Here is a 17,974-nt window from a genome sequence, read left to right as displayed (position 1 = left end):
TTTGCACGACCCAACTTGCTTTCTTCGTGCATTGCAGCGCCGTGCGTGCATGCGTTGTTGTTTTGTTGCCGTGTATCCGGGTTTCCGTCTTCGGAAGAGTCTGTAGATGCGCGCACATCAATACGAGAGAGGAAGGCAGACGTGTAGTCAAGTGTGTAGGCGGTCTGAGTAATTGGTCGACTGGACTAAGTACGTAGGTAATGCGGGAAGGGAGCGAGCAACTTCGGCCATGTCCAAGTGACTCCTCAGAATGACGGATGCTGCCAGAACCAACCTCATTCCATGCCCCATCGCATTCGCCAACCTCTTCCCATCTCTGTCAGGCAGGCAGTCCAAAGGTCTCAAAGCAAAGCCAAGCCAAGCCAAGCCATGTGCCTCTCCTTCCACCTCTTTACTCTTCGTGTTCGCACCCAACCACGACTCTTTCAATCCTGCTCTTGGCGCATGCATGCATGCCATCACTTGCCTGCCTGCCTGCCCAACCAAATCTCTCATCCATCCGTTCGCCGTCTCTTTCTTTGAAAAGCAAAAAAAGGAAAAAAAGCCAAGTCCAAAGAGTCTAAGGGAGGTCGGACTGGGAACAGCAAAATAACGCCCATGCGTGATATCGTTCGCCGTGCTTGCTCTGCACACTCGCACAGTCGACATGCCTGTACATCATGCCCTAACTCTGCCCAGCCACATCATCAACTGCTGTACCAATCAATTGCAATAAGACCCGTCGTTCGCATCTGGTGGTGCTGCGAGCCGGCCATCGGGGAAGTGTCAAGTTCGATCCAATCATTCGTTGAGAAGGGTTTGTTGAGGGAGGGGTGAAGGAAGCTCAGACCAAGGAAAGATGCTTAAACAGAAAAAGAGGAATTTCCCAGTGCAGGCATGGAAAAAAGGAAAGTCGTGAGTAAATCGGCAGACCGGTAAATGTGCAAAAGGTGCCAGCCAGCCTGACTGAGCCACACCCCACCAGGGATGTGCCCGCTGCAGGGATATGTACTACTTGGATCCCTGTCGTCCGATCGGGTTTGGGTCGCGGAGGGATGATGCAGGGATGATGGGTGCGCGCCCGCTGCTGTTTCGTTGGTCGAGCGTAAGAGGTAGGTTGGTAGCGTCGGGTGGACAACGGGGGCCGGCTTGGCGAGGCCTAAACATTATTCTGCCAGCGAGCTTAGGCGCCGAGCGGGGAGTTGGATGAATATGCAAGGCGAGAGTAAAGGAGAAAGGAAGGCTGGCGTCAGGCGTCGGTCGCTAGTGTGGTGGACACGTCGTAGTAGTTGGTTGGAAATGAGCAGATATTAGAGGCAGCAGTGGTCGTGGATCGATGCAAAAAGCCGGGCGACAAGTCGATTCAGGCCAGACGCGCTACGTTCGCGCACTGACTGGAAGTGCCAGGAGGGCAAATGTACCGCCTTGGACGGGACGGGCGACGAATTGGAGAGAGGAGGGGTAGCTAAGATGCCATGATCAGTTGCTGCTACCAAGATTCGATTGGATGGAGCGGGGTGGGGGCTGGCGCATATGAGGTCATAGCAAGACCATCGTGGCCTACAGACGTGAGCGTCAGGGGTAAACTTACGCTCCCGTATCTGTCTCGTAAAGATCGGTGAATGCGCGACTTGTCGGCGTCTCATTAATCCACTTTGCCAAGTCGCGAATGAACATGTTGCGAGTGTCGGTTGAGGCAACGGCGGCGACAAACATTTCCCAGTCGCCTAGCAGGGCGAGTTAGTTCTCGATTCGGAAGCGGGCACGAACAAGGAAGCTTACTCTTGGTGTAAGAATGCCTGGTGTCGAGCGGCACACCATACTTCATCTCAATCGTAGGGTAGAAGGCGCTCTGGGTGTCATAGACCGACGAGGGCACCAGATTGAAGCCCAGCAGGCTGTTGGCGTACAGGTTGTACAGAAGCCCTAGAGACGTGTCGCGTTAGCTTATGCTTAATTTGGTGGTGGGGCCGGGCTGGCTGGCCGAGGCCGTGGCTGCACTTGGCTGAATGTGTGGCGGGGGCGTTGACTAGGAACACTAACCGTGCGAAGCTGCGTCTCCGTAAGAGAGCGTCGTGTGCGCAGGACCCCCGTCGGTTCCATTGACAATGGCTAGTCCTTGCCATTGTGTAATGTAGTCGACTGCAGTCTGGTGGTACTTGCTCGCGTCGTCAGCGTGTCCAGTCAGGTTGGAAATCTGCGACATGGCCTCGATGCCAATGATTCCTTTAAGCGCCAAGTTTGTTTGGTTCCTGTCATATCCGTCAGCTTGCTCGACAGTGGCTTGGGCACACGCATTCCACTCACGCTAGAGAGCCCGCAAAGTCGTCGGTCGAAATCTGGTTGAACGGGTACAGGGCCTCTTCGACAAGGTAACTGCTCCATTGGTTGAGAATCGGGTAGTGCAGATTGAGATAATCGCTGTTGCCCGAGCGCTGGGCGTACGCCAAAGCCATGATGATCATGTTGCCACACTCCTCAAGAGGCATGGCTTCGTCATTCCCGTCAGGATGACCAGTGGCGTTGGGGTAGTGCGCACCGAGATCGTGAATAGAGTAGTTGTTCGGGTAGTGTCCTGACTCTTGGTTCTCAAACAGCGGGTCTAGCATCAGCTTGAGCAGGTCCGGGTTGGTGTACAACAAGATTGGCATGGCCGGGAAGATTACGTCCACCGTTTGGGTATTGCCGTTGGAGGAGATTTCCTTTTGGAACAGATACGTCTTGTCCTCGGTTCCTACAAGCTGCCAGGCGCCGAATGCTTGCCGGACGGAAAGGGAAACAATGTTGGCATAGTCTTGGCCTGCGGCTCCAACGGCATCACTGTTGACTTTGTTGTCCAAGTCCGTAGCAAGTCCGGAGGCCGTACCAAAGTCCTTGTGGAAGAAATCAAGCTTGGACACGATCAGCACTAAATGCGTAAAAGATTCGAATGCTACTCACAGCCGCAATGTCGTCCGAGAAGTAACTTGTCCAGAGCGAAGGGAGGGAGACCGTGCCCTGCGCACCAAGGAACTGAAGGGCTTCCTGTTGGCACAGGCCGATGGTGAAGAGCGTGTTTGTTGCGGTAGTTCCGACAGAGCCCAGACCCTTGGCAAATCCGAATACCGGCCAGTTGTTGGAGATGACGCGGTAGTTGTCGTCAACCTGGTTGCTGAGCTTACCGCCGCTTGTGAAGGAACCGCGGACAACGGTGTCTTGTCCAATCTGATAGGTCACGCCATCGCCGGAATCCGTGGCGTAGTAAAAGTTGCCCCATTCGGCCTGGTCGTTGTACTCGGAAAAGATTTGCTGGTTTTGCTTGAACACCTTGTGAATCTCAAGGCCCCCGCTGCTGGTGTAGTTCCACGCCGCGGCCTGAGTCCTGTCGCCCGAAACCCATTCTGCAACAGAATCAGTCTCGATCACGTGAATTGGAAAAGGTAAACAAACCAGCTGAAATGTCAGAGTACAGCTCGATGTCATGATTCTGGCCATCCGAAGACACCACTTCGACATTCAGGTAGGAAAAGGGCAAGGACTGGCGCTTCAAATCGTTGGGAGTGACGGGCGAGAGAAAAGTGATGTTCATCTGCACCTTGCCGGCGACGTCCATGGTAAAGGTGCTCCTGGTCGACGTATACTCGTACGAAGTTTGAGTGACGGCCTGCGGACCCGGGTCGCCCAGCCAGGTGTAAGAAGTGCCGTCCACGCGGATGATTCCTGCCCAGCCATTGACCTGATTGCTGCTCAAGCATCAGTTCTGGGGAAGCCGGGACGGTGTACTAGAACAAACCTCCAAAAGACGGGCCACTTCCCCGCAATGTAGCCGCCATTGCCTCCGTCGCTGCCAGCATTGAGCCAGACGTTGAGGTACGGAGACTTGACGGCCAAGGGCAGCGCAGGCGGGCGAGCTGGAGTAAAGGTGGAAGCGGCCGAAGCAGCGGCTACCAGACAGGTAGCTATCAAGACAATGGGTAGCATGTTGTGTCTGGTGCTTCTTGGCCAAAGAGGGTAAGTGAGCAAAGACGAAAGCGAACACCTGGTGGACCAGGCGTTTTATAAGGAAGGGGTAGGTAGGTGCTGGAGATTACTGGGGAAACTGCAGACCCCTGTCATCTATAGAGAATTGGCGGCCTGGAGCGGACCCAGGAGAGCATTACACATGATGTCAGGGCCTAGTCGTGCATGCGGTAAGAAGTCCCATGGCCATAGCTAATTCTAACCATGAGGCCGCCACGCCCGCTAGCACATGGTCCGGGTGTGTGCCAAATGGGTCAAGCTCGAGGCGCGAACGCCAACAGAGAGCGGGCCACAGTTTTGGCGAGGCAAGAGGTGGTTGGACAAAAAGCCTGAAAACTCACACCTTGGCCAGCTCCCGGGAGGGTCCCATGAGCGGCATGGATTGATGCCAAATGAGATGTGTTCCTTTTTTTTCACCACGGAAACAGCACACCACCCTGCAGGCTGGGATGTTAGGCGGTGAGTGATGCTAAGGTGTGGGCGGTACTGGGCACGTAGACGGGCCGCTCGAGCTAACAAGTCTGGTCCCGACAGCAGCAGAAAAGAGCAGAGTCAAAACCAGCAAGGGAGGCAGTGCTTGCTCGGGTTGCGGATGGATCTCGCGCAGCAGCTCTGCCGGGACGCTCCATGCCTGTACCTTGGCCTGACCGGAGCGGGTGTAACCCTGTTGCTTGTGGGGTAACAAGAGAGCCTCTGCACATCCTTCTCGAAGTACCAAAGGGCTCGAGTTGCACGAGCTCGGCCTGCCAAAGACGACGAGAGAGCCAAGAGTCGTGCAAGAGGCGTCCCGGTCTCGTGATGGGACAAGAGGAAACATTGGCAAGCAGTATGTGGGTACCCGGTGACCTCTTTCTGGCCCAAAACCGACAAGGCGAGCATCGTGCCGCCTCGAGCGACTGGAGAAAAGTCCGACGCAACTCGCAGAGCAAACGGGTGACTGGGGCGGGGGATCAGCGGGAGAGGCAACGAGCCGCCATGACAGGAGAACATGGTGGTCGAGACCAGGGAGCTGACTTGGACGCATGCAACGAGAGCGGGGGTCCAAGATGCTCGTCATCAGGCGACCTCTAGAGACCTGCCTTGTTGGGGAAGTCGAGCACGCATGGGGGGGGGGGGGGGGTTGGGAGGAGAGCGACGCGGAGCGGTTCCTGAGGACAAGGAGGGAGCAGATGTGAGACTCGCTTCATGATGGAATGGCTGGGGGCGGTGTTTGAGTGGTGGCCGGAGGCGGACACGCGGAGGAGCGTAAAGTTACCGGCGGGCTTGATGACTGTGGTGACGGCCAGACGGTGGACCAAGCGTAAGGAACCGAACGAGCGAGCTGCTAAGGCAGGCCCCGCACTCTGACAGACGCCAAGCCCGACCACACGTCGACCTGACATTCCATACAACCGTCTGCATAGGAGATTGTGAGCTGCGCTGTGCTGATGACCGTTCCGATTGCTGCGTGAGCTGCGTGATGTGCCATGGGAGGCGCAGGTACAGCATCTCCATCAATGCCCGCAAGAACGGAGTGACGTCTCTCGTCGTTGCTGGCCTTGCGCCGTCCATTCCATCACCAGACGGAGCCGCTGGTCGCGGATAGCGCGCGGCAGCCCTCCGTCCAGCTGGATGCGTGCTTGAGGCTTGCTGAACCGGGTTGAGTCGACTTGCAGGGCCAGCCTCTGCCGCAGGCCAACCTTAGCCACCGGCCTTGTGCCCTGGGTCCATCCTTGTCTGCAGGCTACAAGACCGCCCGCGCCGAAGGGACATGGTAAAGCTCGAGGCCATGCCAAACAGTCGAAATGTTGTTCAATACAATAAATCTGCTGTGTAGCCCAGCCGCACACGTCCAAGCACGACATTGAGACTGGAGCCCAACAAGCCCCTCCCGCAGCTTCTATTCTCTTCGTCTCTGTGCCTGTGGGTATTGTTATTTTTTTCTTCCTTGGTACCATGCCGTGGTTGCGTGCCCAGGGCCGTGCCGCGCATAGCTGACAGCGCGACCAAACGGAGGGCTAATGCCTGTCTGAGTTGAGCACTTCCCAAATGGATTAGCAACATGTTGTCGCGTCTGCAGACTGTCGCCCTTGCTTGCGAGCTTCTGTAGTCTGATCCGATGCAGAGATGAAGAGGATGCTGCTTTGATCGATACGAAGGCGCGGTTTGTTCATGTTGACAATGCAGACCGTTGGAGCGCTCGGCATGGTGTAGAGTCCAAAATTAGCCAGTGTCAAACCGAATCAAGTTCGAATTGATTGAAAGACAGCGAAGCACCCCGTCTCAGTGGTGCGACGGTGTCGTTGTGCGCAGCATAGCGGGAAGCGTCCGGGCTGATCCTGGCGTGCCGCGCGCCGAGCGCAAATCATGGGAAGCTAAGCCATGAGGTTGTTCTGTCGTCGCGCTCGAGGCTGAGACAAGCGAGGTGCGAGAGCACGGCAGACAATGGCACGATGGGCAGCTGTGAGCGTGTTGGATGTGAGGTGGGTTGCAGCAGAGGCGGCGGTGCAGCAGGTGCCAGGACGGCCGGAGGAGTTGATGGCTGACCTGCCTTGACCGAGAGAAATAATGGGTGGATGGGTGACAACGCACCGTCTGCCCCGGTTCGCGGGCGTCGACTCGGCCCGGCTGTCGGCCTCACCCTTTTCCGACTTACCGCCTCCCGTCGGGCCCAGCTCCAGGTCCACGGCAGCTTTTCTCACCACCGCGTCTGCTGCGATACGACATGCTCTCTCCTCGCTCGCTGGCTGCTGCGTCATGCTTGGCTGGAGGCTGGCCACTGCCGCCTCGCCTTACTGGAGCCTACCACTGCCAACTCCAATACATGCCCAGGAAATTGGCTTCCTCTCGCCGAGACCGTTCAGGTGGAGTACGGGTAGGCTACCAGTGGATGTCAAAAGATGAATACCACAGAATTAACCCTACAGAGAGGGAGCTGCTTGAGCAAGAGAAGCTGGCAAGCATAGCAGAGCTGAGGAGGATCAGAGAGACGAAAAAAACGCAGAAATTGGCCCGAGAGAGGAACGCTTGGTGGATGGACCGCTGGGAACAGATTTCTGATTCCGAGTCAAAGAATGAAGTATCCGCTAGTGCTTTGTCCTGGGAAATGAAGGGGCCGCATCAACCGGTCGTATTGCAACCGCCCCACGATAGGGTTAAGCAGCAGCAGCTATCAGGACCACCAATTGCAGATTTTAGCTCTCGACAGGCCGTCCGTCACCTTCTTGGACTTCCCAATGGCTCAGTCCCACCGCTAGAACTGCCAGGGGGACCACCTGTTTTCCTATGCGTAGACTTGGAAGCATGGGAATTCGACCAGGGAAGGATTCTAGAGCTCGGCGTCACAACGCTCGATCTCCAGCAATTGCCGACATACCCCAATTGTAATCCCTGGGATTTGCTCGAGCACATGGTCTATGAGCACTACATCATCGACAAGAATCGTAGGAAAAAGAACAAAAAGTTTTCCCGGAGTTGCCCACACATGTTCCTCTTTGGCGAGTCGCAAACGCGATCATCCCAATGGCTTTCCGCCAGATACAACAAAGCGGTTCCCAAAGGGCTTAGCACCAAGGATCGGCCTATCGTGCTGGTAGGTCATGGCCTTCCAAATGACGAAAGATATCTTGCGACCCTTGGAATACACCCACGCTCATGGCCAAATCTCGTCGGAATTATCGACACGCAGGGCATCGCGCAAGGTGAATCATTTCCTCTCAATCTCGAGCGCATGTTGGACAGATTCCGGATGCCCACGCCATGCGCGCATAATGCCGGCAACGACGCAGCTTACACAATGCACGCACTGCTTATTTTTGCACTTTACAAAGATGAATGGAAAAGTTCCAAAGCCATGGCAAAAGCAACATCATTCCTTCAGGAGCTTCAGCGCTCGACAAAATATTGGGATGACGTTCTACGCGAGCAGGATGAAGCTTCCGTGCAGGCTGCCAAGTTGCAGAATGAAAAACTCCTCAAATTTCTCAAGAGGCGTGGGACAGCTTCCAGCTACGAGTTGACTGTCTATGACCCTGCCGCATTGAATGGCCCTGGAAGTTGGCGTCCTGGACTGCCATGAAAGCTTCTTGCCATACTGGCATGCATGGATCACGCCTGTCTATTGCCTGTCAAAACGTCAAGGTACATTAATCGGCGCCCGGACGCAGATCGACTTCTATCTTTTGCACCATCTAGCAAGCCGCACGTCACTAGGCTCGATTCGTCGAGGGCGCCGTCCACACACCCTGACCCAAAGCTTGAAGCCTCCCGGTTTGCAATTCGAGCCAGTAACGGCTTCGCATACAGACTTGCCCGCGGGTATTCCTACAGGAAAAGAAAATTAACGCCAGCCTCGTCCAATTGAAACCCTCAAACGTGCAATGCAGAGAGAAGAATGGAGCATGTACAGCCACCTAAATTTTTGGCTACAGATTCTGGACGCGGTGCCACACAGCCTCGAACCGAAAAACCTGGTAAACATGTTGCCTTGTATTCCAGAAACTAGGTAGATTGTCCTGCTGCAACACAACTCTATCTCAAGTGAAGTGTTGGCTTGGGCATACTCCGTGCCATGGCAGAAACCATATCATCGAAACTAGTCCGATCGCGCGCAATGCCAACAAGTGTCCTCAGTCTCTTCCACGGTCGACAGTGACATGCACGGCGCTTCGATCATCATGCACGGGCGAATGAATGTGAGGAGCAAGTTGGAAGTCAATCGAGCTAGGACCGACTGAAGCAAAAAGATTCTTACTACGTGGTGAGAGACTGGCGGTGCGCACGACCTGCCTGCAGTTCCCGCCTCCTGCTTGGCATGCGCCCGCAAAGCCGCTGCACCTTTTCCAATTTTGCACGCTGCAGGGCGGTTGATCCGTCAGACAGCAATGGCGCGGGCTCTCCGAATCTGCACTTGGTCTCGACCCGCGCTGTGGTTGACTGTGGCAGTCATTCTCCATCTTCGGGTACGTCACCACCACCGGGGGAAAAATATGCATACCCAAAAGACCAGAGGCGGCACGGGAACCAAGAAACTCAAAAGGTAAACCCAAACTTGTTGCAATGCTTGGTCAAGCTTGACCATCTGCAACTGAATCGCGCGGCGCAACATCGCACGTCTTGGTTGCCAACCCGCCACCACCTTTCGGACAACCCTCGCCGCGAAACGTCTTTTCAAGTTGATGGACGACCGCTGCCGTTAAGGTTTGACTGTCTCGTCCGCGGACACGCCGAAGAAGAAGGCGGATATACTTCTCGACACGCGACACACTAGTGCCCGACGCCAAGGCGAGAGCGTTGGTCGGGTAGGTGGGAGCGTCCTCCCGAACCCACACTCTCGTCCACACACATCAACAGACGCCGGGGATAGTGAGTGCGGGCGGGACGCAGCACGCGCATCCATCCGCCTCTCCGTCGCTGCTGCGCGTGTGTATGCCTGCATGCCTAATTTTAGGAAGGCCATGTGTGCCTTGCCCACATTGTTTCGTTTCAGCCCTTCAGAGAAAACAACCACCAGACCCACAATGGAAACAGGCTCTTGGTGTAGGCGTCCTGGGCGTCTTCTTCTCGTGCCTGTCTCGCGTCCATGGCAGCCGTCTCCGCGAGCCGCGCTCGTCGTCTACCTGCCCCGACGCGGACGGCGTCACAGTCGATGAGCAAACCGCCTGCCCTCCTGCTGTTCTATCTTTGCAACAACGTCGGGTAGGCATCGATGGCAGCGGCGCCGGCGAAGACGACGACGACCTGTCACTCACTCGCTCGCTCGCTGACGGGCGGCCCGCACCACCGCGCCCCGTCTTTCCCTCCATCCAGGACGGCTTCTCCGCCGCCGCCGCTGCTGCCGCCTCGCCTCGCCTCGTCCCGTGGGGCTCAGCTCAGCTCAGCTCCTCCCTCTGTCCAGTCCATCTGCCGTGCTGCTGTTTCACGTTGCCGTCTTGTTTGAAGGGTACAACTCATCGCCTCTTTTGCCGCTGTCGTTGTTTCTGGCGCTGGCTGAAGGTGGATGCAGCCCAAGAAGGCAAATGGGCAACAAGAAACCAGACAGGCAAGGTAGGCGAGCGGACTGGGCTTGTGGGACAAACTCTTGACCCGCCTCCACAATACTCCATTCTCCTTCTTGGCCTTTGCGGAGTGGACAGCTGGCGTCGTCGTCGCTGTCTGTCCGTCTTTTGCGCCGTGCGGATTCTCCTGCTCCGTGTGCCTACTGCTTTCCCAAAGCGAGCAGGCTGAGCTTCCTCTCCAGTCCGGGTCACCTGGTATCCCTTCATAGGTTGAACTCGGCTGGCTCTGCTCCTGTCTTGCCTGCGCTAGGTACGTGGCTTTGTGAACTCTGCTTTCAGGAGTCATTTCAGACATACTGTATTTCTCTCGTGAAGAGATAGAATTGTCACTCCCACGGCTAAGCTGGAGCTGGGTACAGCTAGACAGTCGTCTGCTTGCTCGTCCGTCTCTCGACGTGTTTCCATCTGTTTGACCATCCTTCGTCTTCCGTCTTTTCCAGCACTCGCTGCTCCTTTCCACCTCGTCCCTGTCTCTCTCTACCTTCCACTCCCTCCTCTTGAATATTCCAAAGTCCAGCCATTCCCTCCATGCTCCCCACTCGCTCCCGTCAGTGGATTGGAAGTAGGGTGGAAGCCTCTTGCAATCGCGATAAACCAACCACCCCTTCTTTCTTCACTGCCTAGCTGCCTGCTGCGCTGCCTCAGCTCAAGGGGCGTGGAATCGCTACTGCTTCCCCCCGCCGCCGCACCAAATGACGAGATGCTGCTTGCCTGTCTGCCTGTCTGCCAGCGTAAGGTAGTGAATGAATTCTCATAGGTGCTGGCAGCGATGGCGTCGTGGCTTGCATGTATTTGATGTGATGTCTGCGGTGTTGATGCAGAGGCCAGAGGTGAGATGTGCTTTCTGACTAATTTAACCTGACTGGTTACGAGAAAGGAAGGGAAGGGAGAGAAGGAGGGGGTTTGTTTTGGGGGGAGCTTGGGCTGTGCGTCTGCCATCTGGTAGGTGAGAGGTGGCTTGCGGTGCACGAGTGGGATGTTCAGAGGGGCTGAGAGTTGGGAAGATGCGGTTCGGACTACATGTAGATTGGACAGGTGTGGATAGCTGCCGGGGGTGGGGTAGCGAGGACGAGGTTCGTCATGAAGGATTTGAAGCTTTGAATCTTGAGCCACGCTTAATGCCGTCGTCTGTAAGGTGGGTGCATACATGTCGACAGCAATTGTCAGAATTCGTAGACCGATAGATGCATTCGGGCAAAGACAGGCCCCGCATCCAAGCACGTATGCCGTGCATTAGTTGTACCCTCATGACCTCGTAAGAGAGAAAAAGTGCCGAAACTTTGGACACCGAACCGCTCGTCAACCAAAGCCCGCAGCTCCGACTTCAGACACCCGGCCGGCCACAACTCCAAGCCCGCCCACCCGTAAAGCAGCACCACTCGCTCAGAACCTTTTCATCAAACCATTTTGACCTCCTCTGCACCGCTCAAATCACTCGCTCGCAACCTCTCCATCAAACCATTTTGGCCTCCTCTGCGCCACTCAAATCACCCACGACCGGCCTGAGCAACTCCGGCACCACGACGCCAGCATCTCCCTGGAAAAACCAGTCTCCGTCGGCCAGGGCATCAGTGCGCTCCATGTTGATGACGGCGACCCTGGCCCCCTTGCGCCGCGCATACTCGACATAGCCAGCCGCGGGGTAGACTTGGGAACTGGTGCCAATCACGAGCATAAGGTCGATGGAGGGCGCCTCGGCAATGAAGTCGTCGATGGTGTTCAGCGTCTTCTTGGGCAGCATCTCGCCAAACCACACGACGCCGGGGCGCAGCAGTCCCTCGTGGCATTCGGGGCAGTGCGGCAGGTCCTTGAGCGCAAGCTCCGGCAGTGGAATCGACGCGTCCGAGATGTCGAGCTCGCGCGCTTTCTGCTCGCGCGCGGCGTTGGTGGTGGGGTCCACGTCCTCGGTTGGAAGCTCCAGCGCGGGGACGATTGGGTCATCGAAGTTGGTGCCGCGGTAGTTGCAAAAGAAGTTCATGCATTTGACGTCGAAGAGGTTGCCGTGGAGGAGCTGCAGCTGGGAGGGAGGATGTCCGGCACGCTGAGAGAGACCTTTGTGAGGTTAGTAACTTGATTGCGTACTGAAAGGCTCAGACTTGCCATCGACATTCTGGCTGAGCGTCTGGAAATCGCTCTTCTTCTTGGCCAGTTCTGCTAGAGCGAAGTGTGCCTTGTTCGGCTTGGCGTTGAGGGCCATGTGACGGCGGTAGCTGTAAAAGTGCCAGACGAGAGCAGGGTCGGCAGTGAATGCTTCCATAGTCGCGAGCGATGTGGCATCATGAGTTCGCCAGATTCCGCCCTGGCCCCGGAAAGTGGGCAGTCCAGAAGACGCTGACAGGCCTGCTCCCAACAAGGCGAGGATCCGGGTAGATGACTGGAGATGGTCGTGGAAGCTCTTCAGGTCGGCGGCAGATACGGACGACGCCGTGCTGGACGCCATCCTGGACAAGCCTTTGGCGACGGGAATGGTGGAGAAGGGTAGTTTGCAATCGAAGGCGGACTGATATGCTGCAAAGGCTGAGGAGTGCAGTGTGAAGAATTTCAAAGATGTGGAGCTCCAAAATCAAGACAGAAATACAAGATGACAGTCTCGGCACGCCGAGTCATCGGGAAGCAGCACACGGCGTAACGCGCGTAGCAATGGAAAGTGACGCGGGATGTTGTTGGTGATGCCCGCCGAGATGGGCGGAGGCTCGACGGGAACGCGAGGCGGCGGAGACCCGTCGACGTCAGAGCTCGGCAGCCAATCAGCCGCCGCCCTTATCGATTGCCCTGTCGCGCGACTCCAAAACTTCAACCACCAGACTGCCATCATCATGAGAGCCGGCCTGCGGCTTTTGCACGCCCTCTCCAGATCCCGACCCAGCGTGCGCCTGAGTCCGCTGCAGCTGCGCAGGCCCCTGTCATGCTCTGCCCCGCGGAGAGACCATCATGAAGCCGTCTCGGCTGCAGACCTCCAGTTCGGCCAGCCTGTGCACGAGACGCATCCTCACCTGCTCGCACCAGGCGAATGTACTGCGCCAACGACACCTTCCAATGCCATTGTAGACGTCTGATGGATCATCTGCAGTGACTCGTGGCATCACTGCCCTCGAATACGCCCAACGCCGCGACGCCCTCGCCAAAGCTCTCCCACCGCACTCTGTCGCCATCCTCGGCGCGTCCGACACAAAGTACCGCTCCGGCGCCGTCTTTTACGAGTTCCACCAGGACCCCGACTTTTTCTACCTGACCGGTACGATCCATGATACGATGAAGAATATTGGGGGAAGCTAAGGTCTGTCAGGCTTCAACGAGCCCGATGCGCTCGCAGTAATTGGTACGCATTACGGATCAATGGCAGGGCAGCAACAGCGCTGATCAACAGCAGAAAAGCGCGGCGCCGAGGAAGACTATGTATTCCATCTCTACGTCCGGCCCAAAGATGTGAGAGCAGAAATGTGGGAGGGCGCCCGTTCGGGTATCCAAGCCGCCGAGGACGTCTTTAACGCCGACATTGTAAGGCCCAGCTTCCAATTGACGAACACGCAAAGCTTATGGGATTTTCAAGAGCGGCGATATCAAGACCATTGGCAAAGTCGTCCCAGACGTCATCAAGCGCTCGAAAAATGTATACACGGACCTGCCCAGGACACTCGACCATCGATCGGCAATCACGCGATATCTCAGCGGGACCATGTTCACTGGGGACAATGGCTTTCCCAAGGCACTCAAGGCCGTGGCACCGTCGGCAGCCAGACCGCTCCGGCCGCTCATGAACGACTTGCGCCTGACCAAGAGCGACGCAGAGATTGTCAACATGCGCAAGGCAGGACGGGAGTCGGCGCTGTCTTATAACAATGCCATGGCGCGGTCGTGGGACGAGGAGAAGATGCTGGCGCTTGACTTGGAGGTCCAATTTAAGCAGAGGGGCCTGGATGGGAACGCCTACGTGCCCGTCGTTGCTGGCGGGCAGAATGGCCTCATGATCCACTATGTCCGCAACGACCATCGGATACGGTCCGTCTCCATTCTGTACTCTTCCAGCGGCCACTGACAGTGAAACCAGTCCCAACGATGGAATCCTCGTCGACGCCGGCGGCGCCTACGGGGGCTACATCACCGACATAACGCGCACCTGGCCCAACAACGGCGTCTTCGACCCAGCCTTCCGCGACCTCTACACGACAGTGCTGCGCGTGCAGACGACGTTGATCTCCCTCTGCCGCGAGTCGGCGCGCTTCTCGCTCGACAAGCTGCACGCGCAGGCGTGCACGCTGCTCAGCGCCGGCCTGCGCGACCTCGGCTTCGACATGACGCAGCGCGGCGCCATCGAGACGCTGTTCCCACACCACGTCGGGCACTTTATCGGGCTCGACGTGCACGACTCGCCGGGCTTCCCGCGCAGTGGCTTGCTCAAGGAGCGCCAGTGCATCACGATTGAGCCTGGCGTCTACGTCCCTGTCGACGATGAGCGGTGGCCGGAGCATTTTAGGGGCCTTGCTGTGCGCATTGAGGACAGCGTTTGTGTGGGTGCCGAGGATCCGATTAAGTTGACGTCTGAGGCCGTTAAGGAGGTGGTTGATATCGAGGCGTTGAGGCGGAGGTGAGCTCACGCCTGACGCGTGGATTTGATGAAGCATCGTGGCTGGTAGGTGTGTATGGTGGGTTACAGCCATTGTGTCGGACACCTGACTCCGTCCTCTGCATCAACAAAAGCATGGCATCATCTCCACTTCCTAGATATCTAGATGGCAACTGTGTACGTACCTAGCAGCCTCCGAACGCGGGCTCCTGCGCAGCAGCTGGACATCCCGCAATGCGGCAATGCATTGTACCCCATGCGCCGCTCTAACTGTATATTACACGTGTGGAAATACACAGCCGCTTACCTATCTATCTCAAATCTGTCCGAATCTACACCTTCTACTCTTCTTCTTCTTCTTCTTCTTCTTGTCTCTTGTGGTCTCCGCCGCCGCCACTATTGTTGTCTTTGAGGCGGAGGTATGTACAGGTCGATAGGTACATGTAGGTATGTCATTGAATTAAGCAGCCAGCCAGCCCGCCCGCCCTGGCCACGGCGGCAACGGCAGTAATAAGCTTTCCTAACCACCAACCGAGCGAGCGAGCCCCCGTGGACCTTCACTTTGTCCCCCTCCTCGCCACGGTGCGTTTCGTGGTCGCTGCCCGCCCTGACATACCACACCCTTCTCTCTCTCTCTGCGTTATTCGACAGGCTAGGTAGCTAGCTAGTATAGGGAAACAGGCCAGGCCAACATGCCGCGCAGAACAAGGAGAGCATGCAAGACGACGTGATACGAGGTACCCCGACGCGGTACGATATGACGACAGCAGTGGGCATGGCATGAGTCGCTCGACGCATCACGCAACCTTACGCAAGCGAGGATACGGGGACGGGTACATGCTTATAAGCTTATTTCGACGACGAGGACAAAGGTAGTGATAACGATAACGATAACGACAACCGCAAGGCCATGGCAATGGCGACGACAACGGTGCGTGCGTACTAAACGTATGCATGAGTGAGTGAATAAGTGGACGGAGTGGGAGTCAAGCACGCCTGCAGTAAGGCTTTGGGGATGAAGCTAGGCGGGAGCGTAGGGCGGTAGGGAGGGTTGTGGGCGGCAGTGAAGACTAATGTAGGCATAAGTAGGGGCGAAAGAGGGAGATAGATGGAGGGAAGGCGGAGAAGCGCAGCATTTTAAAAGCACAGTGCCAAAAGTCCAGTCTTGTAGAAGAGATTTGGTTTAGTATGTAGGTATGTGGTATTGAAAGTACGACGCGGCGCCACGATCCACACTGTAGCTCAACGTCCAACACTCCTCATTTCCTCTCCACCGGCTTACAGCTTCCTGCTTACTACCCCCTAATCCGACACCATCATTCATCGGATATACCGCGGTCCTGTTTGCGCTGTGTTGCCTGCTGCCTGCGGGTGCGGACGACCGCCGGTGTGCAGCTGCGGAGACGATGACGATAATGACGACGAGACGTCTCTAGGGGCATGCGTCTAGCGGGGAGTAGCCTGGAGCGCAGCGGCTGCAGTGCAGCGGGGGACGGTGACGACATGGACAATGTCCGTTTGTCTGCGCGTCAGCCTGCTGTCTAACCACACTCCTTAGCCTGTCCAATGGTAAAGTGTCGAGCGCGGACGTTTTTCTGCCGTCCTCATCCTTTTTCTTTGGATGATTGAAAGATGGGCTGGGATGGCCGGTGACCCTGAGCCACCCTGATGTGCTCCAGACGCATCGACAGGGATGTACAGTAGGTGAAAGACGGCGCCGCGCCGCACCGTTGGTTTGCGGTCGCGGCCGTAGGTTCCTTTGGTGACGGTGTTGGGGCGCCGCGCCACGCTACGCCACTCGCAGCAGCGCAGCCAGCCCGCTGCGTCGGCGGCGCGGCTTGTGCCGAGTCCAGATGCACTGCGCCCTGCAGGAGGAACAGGTGGAGATGGTCGAGTACCATTTGGGACGATCCAAGGTTCGAAAACAATCATGACAGTCTGACTGCCGCGCTTCAGTGCATCGAGCTCCCCTCCCTGCGCCTCCTCTTGGAAGCTGTATCTCGGCCCTCTGCGGCCGTCCTCGCGCCTATGGCGCCGCCTGGGTGGTTCTTTCTGAAGACGCGGCCCTTGTCATCGTCGTGTATCCGCTCGGCTGCCGTGATGGCCAGCATGTCGCCGACGGCCATGGCTACCGTGGTGCTCGTAGTGGGCGCGCTGACCCCAAAGCTCTTCTCCTCGCTCTCGTGGATTGGCGCTGGCAGAAGCACCGCGTGGGTGCCTCTGCGCCTACCCACGAGCAAGGGACACTCTTCTTCAAAGTCTGCGTGCCCTGTCAGTGCCATGACTGGCACGCCTGCTCCAATGTGCGGCAGCAGGTTGACCAGCTCCGCCGTCTTGCCGCTGAAGCTGATGAAGAGCACGGCGTCGCGGTCCTCGCGGACATCGCCCAGGTCACCATGCACTGCCTCGGCCGCATGCAAGAAACTGGCGCCCAGCCCCAAGCTCTTCATCGTGGCAACCGTCTTGCGCCCCACGAGGCCGCTCTTGCCCACCCCGCACACAACCAGCTTCCCGCCGGCCCAGTATGTAGATTCCACAATGTCGACGGCCGCGAGCAGCCCAGCTCGTGCCGAGCGCGACGTCTCGTACAAGCGTGCAACGTTGGACAGCGCGGTCGCCTCAGTGGCCAAGACGTGCAGGGCGCGGGAGAGGGTTGGCGGCGTGTCGGTTTGGCAGTCGTCGTCGGTGGCCGAGAGTGGGGGCGTCAGAGCTTCGGCCGTGTCGTCGAGGTCTTGGTCAACGGAGCACTTGCGCTTGAGCGTTGGGTAATTGGTATTCCGTAAAGCGGCCGGGGCGATTGCGGACGTGAGAGAGGCGGTCGTGGACGAGTCAGAGGCGCCGCTGTTGCTACGCGGGCTGCTGTGGCCGTCGTCGCTGCTGGTTGGGGTTGTACCCGCAGAGGTGGTGTTGGAGATGGAGGCGGCCATTGTAGAGGATCGGGGTCAAAAGAAACGCGTCTGGGTTGTGGAGATCCGTCCGGCGTCAACAGATATTATAGCTGGCCTCAATGCCGTCGTCTATCACGATAGATGGTGGGGCGCTTGCGACGCAGGATGCGGTTGATCAGCAGGGTCTCGGACGCCGACAAACAGGAGCCTGGAGGGATTGGAGAGAGACGAGAAAAGGAAGAATTGAGAGAGAGCGAAGCGATTCCTGGAGAAGCGGAGTCGTCCATGATGCGTCTTTATGAGAAAATGGCCGGCGAGGTGTCAGTGCTTATCGCGAACTAACGGAAGACGTGCACGTCTAGATGGCGCCATAGCCAAGCCGCAACCTGCACTGCATCTCTCCTCCTCTATCCGTACTCTCGACGCGCCAGACCCAATCCTCCCCATCCAACCGCGTTCCAACGTGTCTTTCCATTTGGCCGACACGCCGATTCCCCACAGCTACCCCA

At 57.2% G+C, this 17,974-nt stretch overlaps 9 protein-coding genes across 9 annotated transcripts; 3 read left to right on the top strand and 6 right to left on the bottom strand.

The window, feature by feature from the left end:
- Positions 1-968, bottom strand: J3D65DRAFT_422492 (uncharacterized protein). Its single transcript, XM_066796119.1, has one exon. It carries the CDS (start codon positions 646-648, stop codon positions 148-150), a length of 501 nt encoding a protein of 166 aa, XP_066653491.1. The 5' UTR covers positions 649-968; the 3' UTR covers positions 1-147.
- A 388-nt stretch (positions 969-1,356) lies between these two features.
- On the bottom strand, positions 1,357-3,939 carry J3D65DRAFT_646571 (glutaminase GtaA; the record flags this gene model as incomplete). The annotated part of the gene is made up of 8 exons (XM_066802284.1): positions 1,357-1,444; positions 1,571-1,706; positions 1,762-1,905; positions 2,023-2,231; positions 2,287-2,870; positions 2,920-3,359; positions 3,409-3,701; positions 3,752-3,939. The coding sequence occupies 8 exons, from the start codon at positions 3,937-3,939 to the stop codon at positions 1,357-1,359; spliced, it is 2,082 nt and encodes a 693-aa protein (XP_066653490.1).
- Positions 3,940-5,764: 1,825 nt separating this feature from the next.
- Positions 5,765-6,116, bottom strand: J3D65DRAFT_628919 (uncharacterized protein). The gene has a single exon (XM_066800683.1). It carries the CDS (start codon positions 6,019-6,021, stop codon positions 5,770-5,772), a length of 252 nt encoding a protein of 83 aa, XP_066653489.1. The 5' UTR covers positions 6,022-6,116; the 3' UTR covers positions 5,765-5,769.
- A 1,121-nt stretch (positions 6,117-7,237) lies between these two features.
- On the top strand, positions 7,238-7,765 carry J3D65DRAFT_542499 (uncharacterized protein; the record flags this gene model as incomplete). The annotated part of the gene is made up of 1 exon (XM_066796722.1): positions 7,238-7,765. A coding segment is annotated over one exon (528 nt), but the record flags the coding sequence as incomplete, so codon positions are not given.
- Positions 7,766-9,167: 1,402 nt separating this feature from the next.
- On the top strand, positions 9,168-10,336 carry J3D65DRAFT_422271 (uncharacterized protein). Its single transcript, XM_066796115.1, has one exon. It carries the CDS (start codon positions 9,385-9,387, stop codon positions 10,180-10,182), a length of 798 nt encoding a protein of 265 aa, XP_066653487.1. The 5' UTR covers positions 9,168-9,384; the 3' UTR covers positions 10,183-10,336.
- J3D65DRAFT_422424 (uncharacterized protein) lies at positions 10,337-11,364 on the bottom strand. Its single transcript, XM_066796117.1, has 2 exons — positions 11,161-11,364; positions 10,337-11,108 (listed from the first exon to the last, which is right to left on the bottom strand). The coding sequence occupies exons 1-2, from the start codon at positions 11,260-11,262 to the stop codon at positions 10,491-10,493; spliced, it is 720 nt and encodes a 239-aa protein (XP_066653486.1). The 5' UTR covers positions 11,263-11,364; the 3' UTR covers positions 10,337-10,490.
- J3D65DRAFT_422269 (putative SIR2 family histone deacetylase) lies at positions 11,315-12,561 on the bottom strand. Its single transcript, XM_066796114.1, has 2 exons — positions 12,114-12,561; positions 11,315-12,065 (listed from the first exon to the last, which is right to left on the bottom strand). Exons 1-2 carry the CDS (start codon positions 12,451-12,453, stop codon positions 11,467-11,469), a joined length of 939 nt encoding a protein of 312 aa, XP_066653485.1. The 5' UTR covers positions 12,454-12,561; the 3' UTR covers positions 11,315-11,466.
- A 243-nt stretch (positions 12,562-12,804) lies between these two features.
- Positions 12,805-14,946, top strand: J3D65DRAFT_652069 (peptidase M24, structural domain-containing protein). The gene is made up of 6 exons (XM_066802450.1): positions 12,805-13,025; positions 13,084-13,248; positions 13,300-13,332; positions 13,384-13,511; positions 13,564-14,012; positions 14,062-14,946. Exons 1-6 carry the CDS (start codon positions 12,830-12,832, stop codon positions 14,600-14,602), a joined length of 1,512 nt encoding a protein of 503 aa, XP_066653484.1. The 5' UTR covers positions 12,805-12,829; the 3' UTR covers positions 14,603-14,946.
- A 1,360-nt stretch (positions 14,947-16,306) lies between these two features.
- J3D65DRAFT_422383 (sugar isomerase) lies at positions 16,307-17,900 on the bottom strand. The gene has a single exon (XM_066796116.1). It carries the CDS (start codon positions 17,502-17,504, stop codon positions 16,530-16,532), a length of 975 nt encoding a protein of 324 aa, XP_066653483.1. The 5' UTR covers positions 17,505-17,900; the 3' UTR covers positions 16,307-16,529.
- Between the last annotated feature and the right edge of the window lie 74 nt (positions 17,901-17,974).

This window comes from Phyllosticta citribraziliensis (assembly GCF_038025025.1).
Source record: "Phyllosticta citribraziliensis strain CPC 17464 chromosome Unknown J3D65scaffold_8, whole genome shotgun sequence".
Taxonomy (NCBI): domain Eukaryota; kingdom Fungi; phylum Ascomycota; class Dothideomycetes; order Botryosphaeriales; family Phyllostictaceae; genus Phyllosticta; species Phyllosticta citribraziliensis.
Note: the sequence above shows the minus strand (reverse complement) of the source record. Positions and strands in the feature narration are given on the sequence as shown.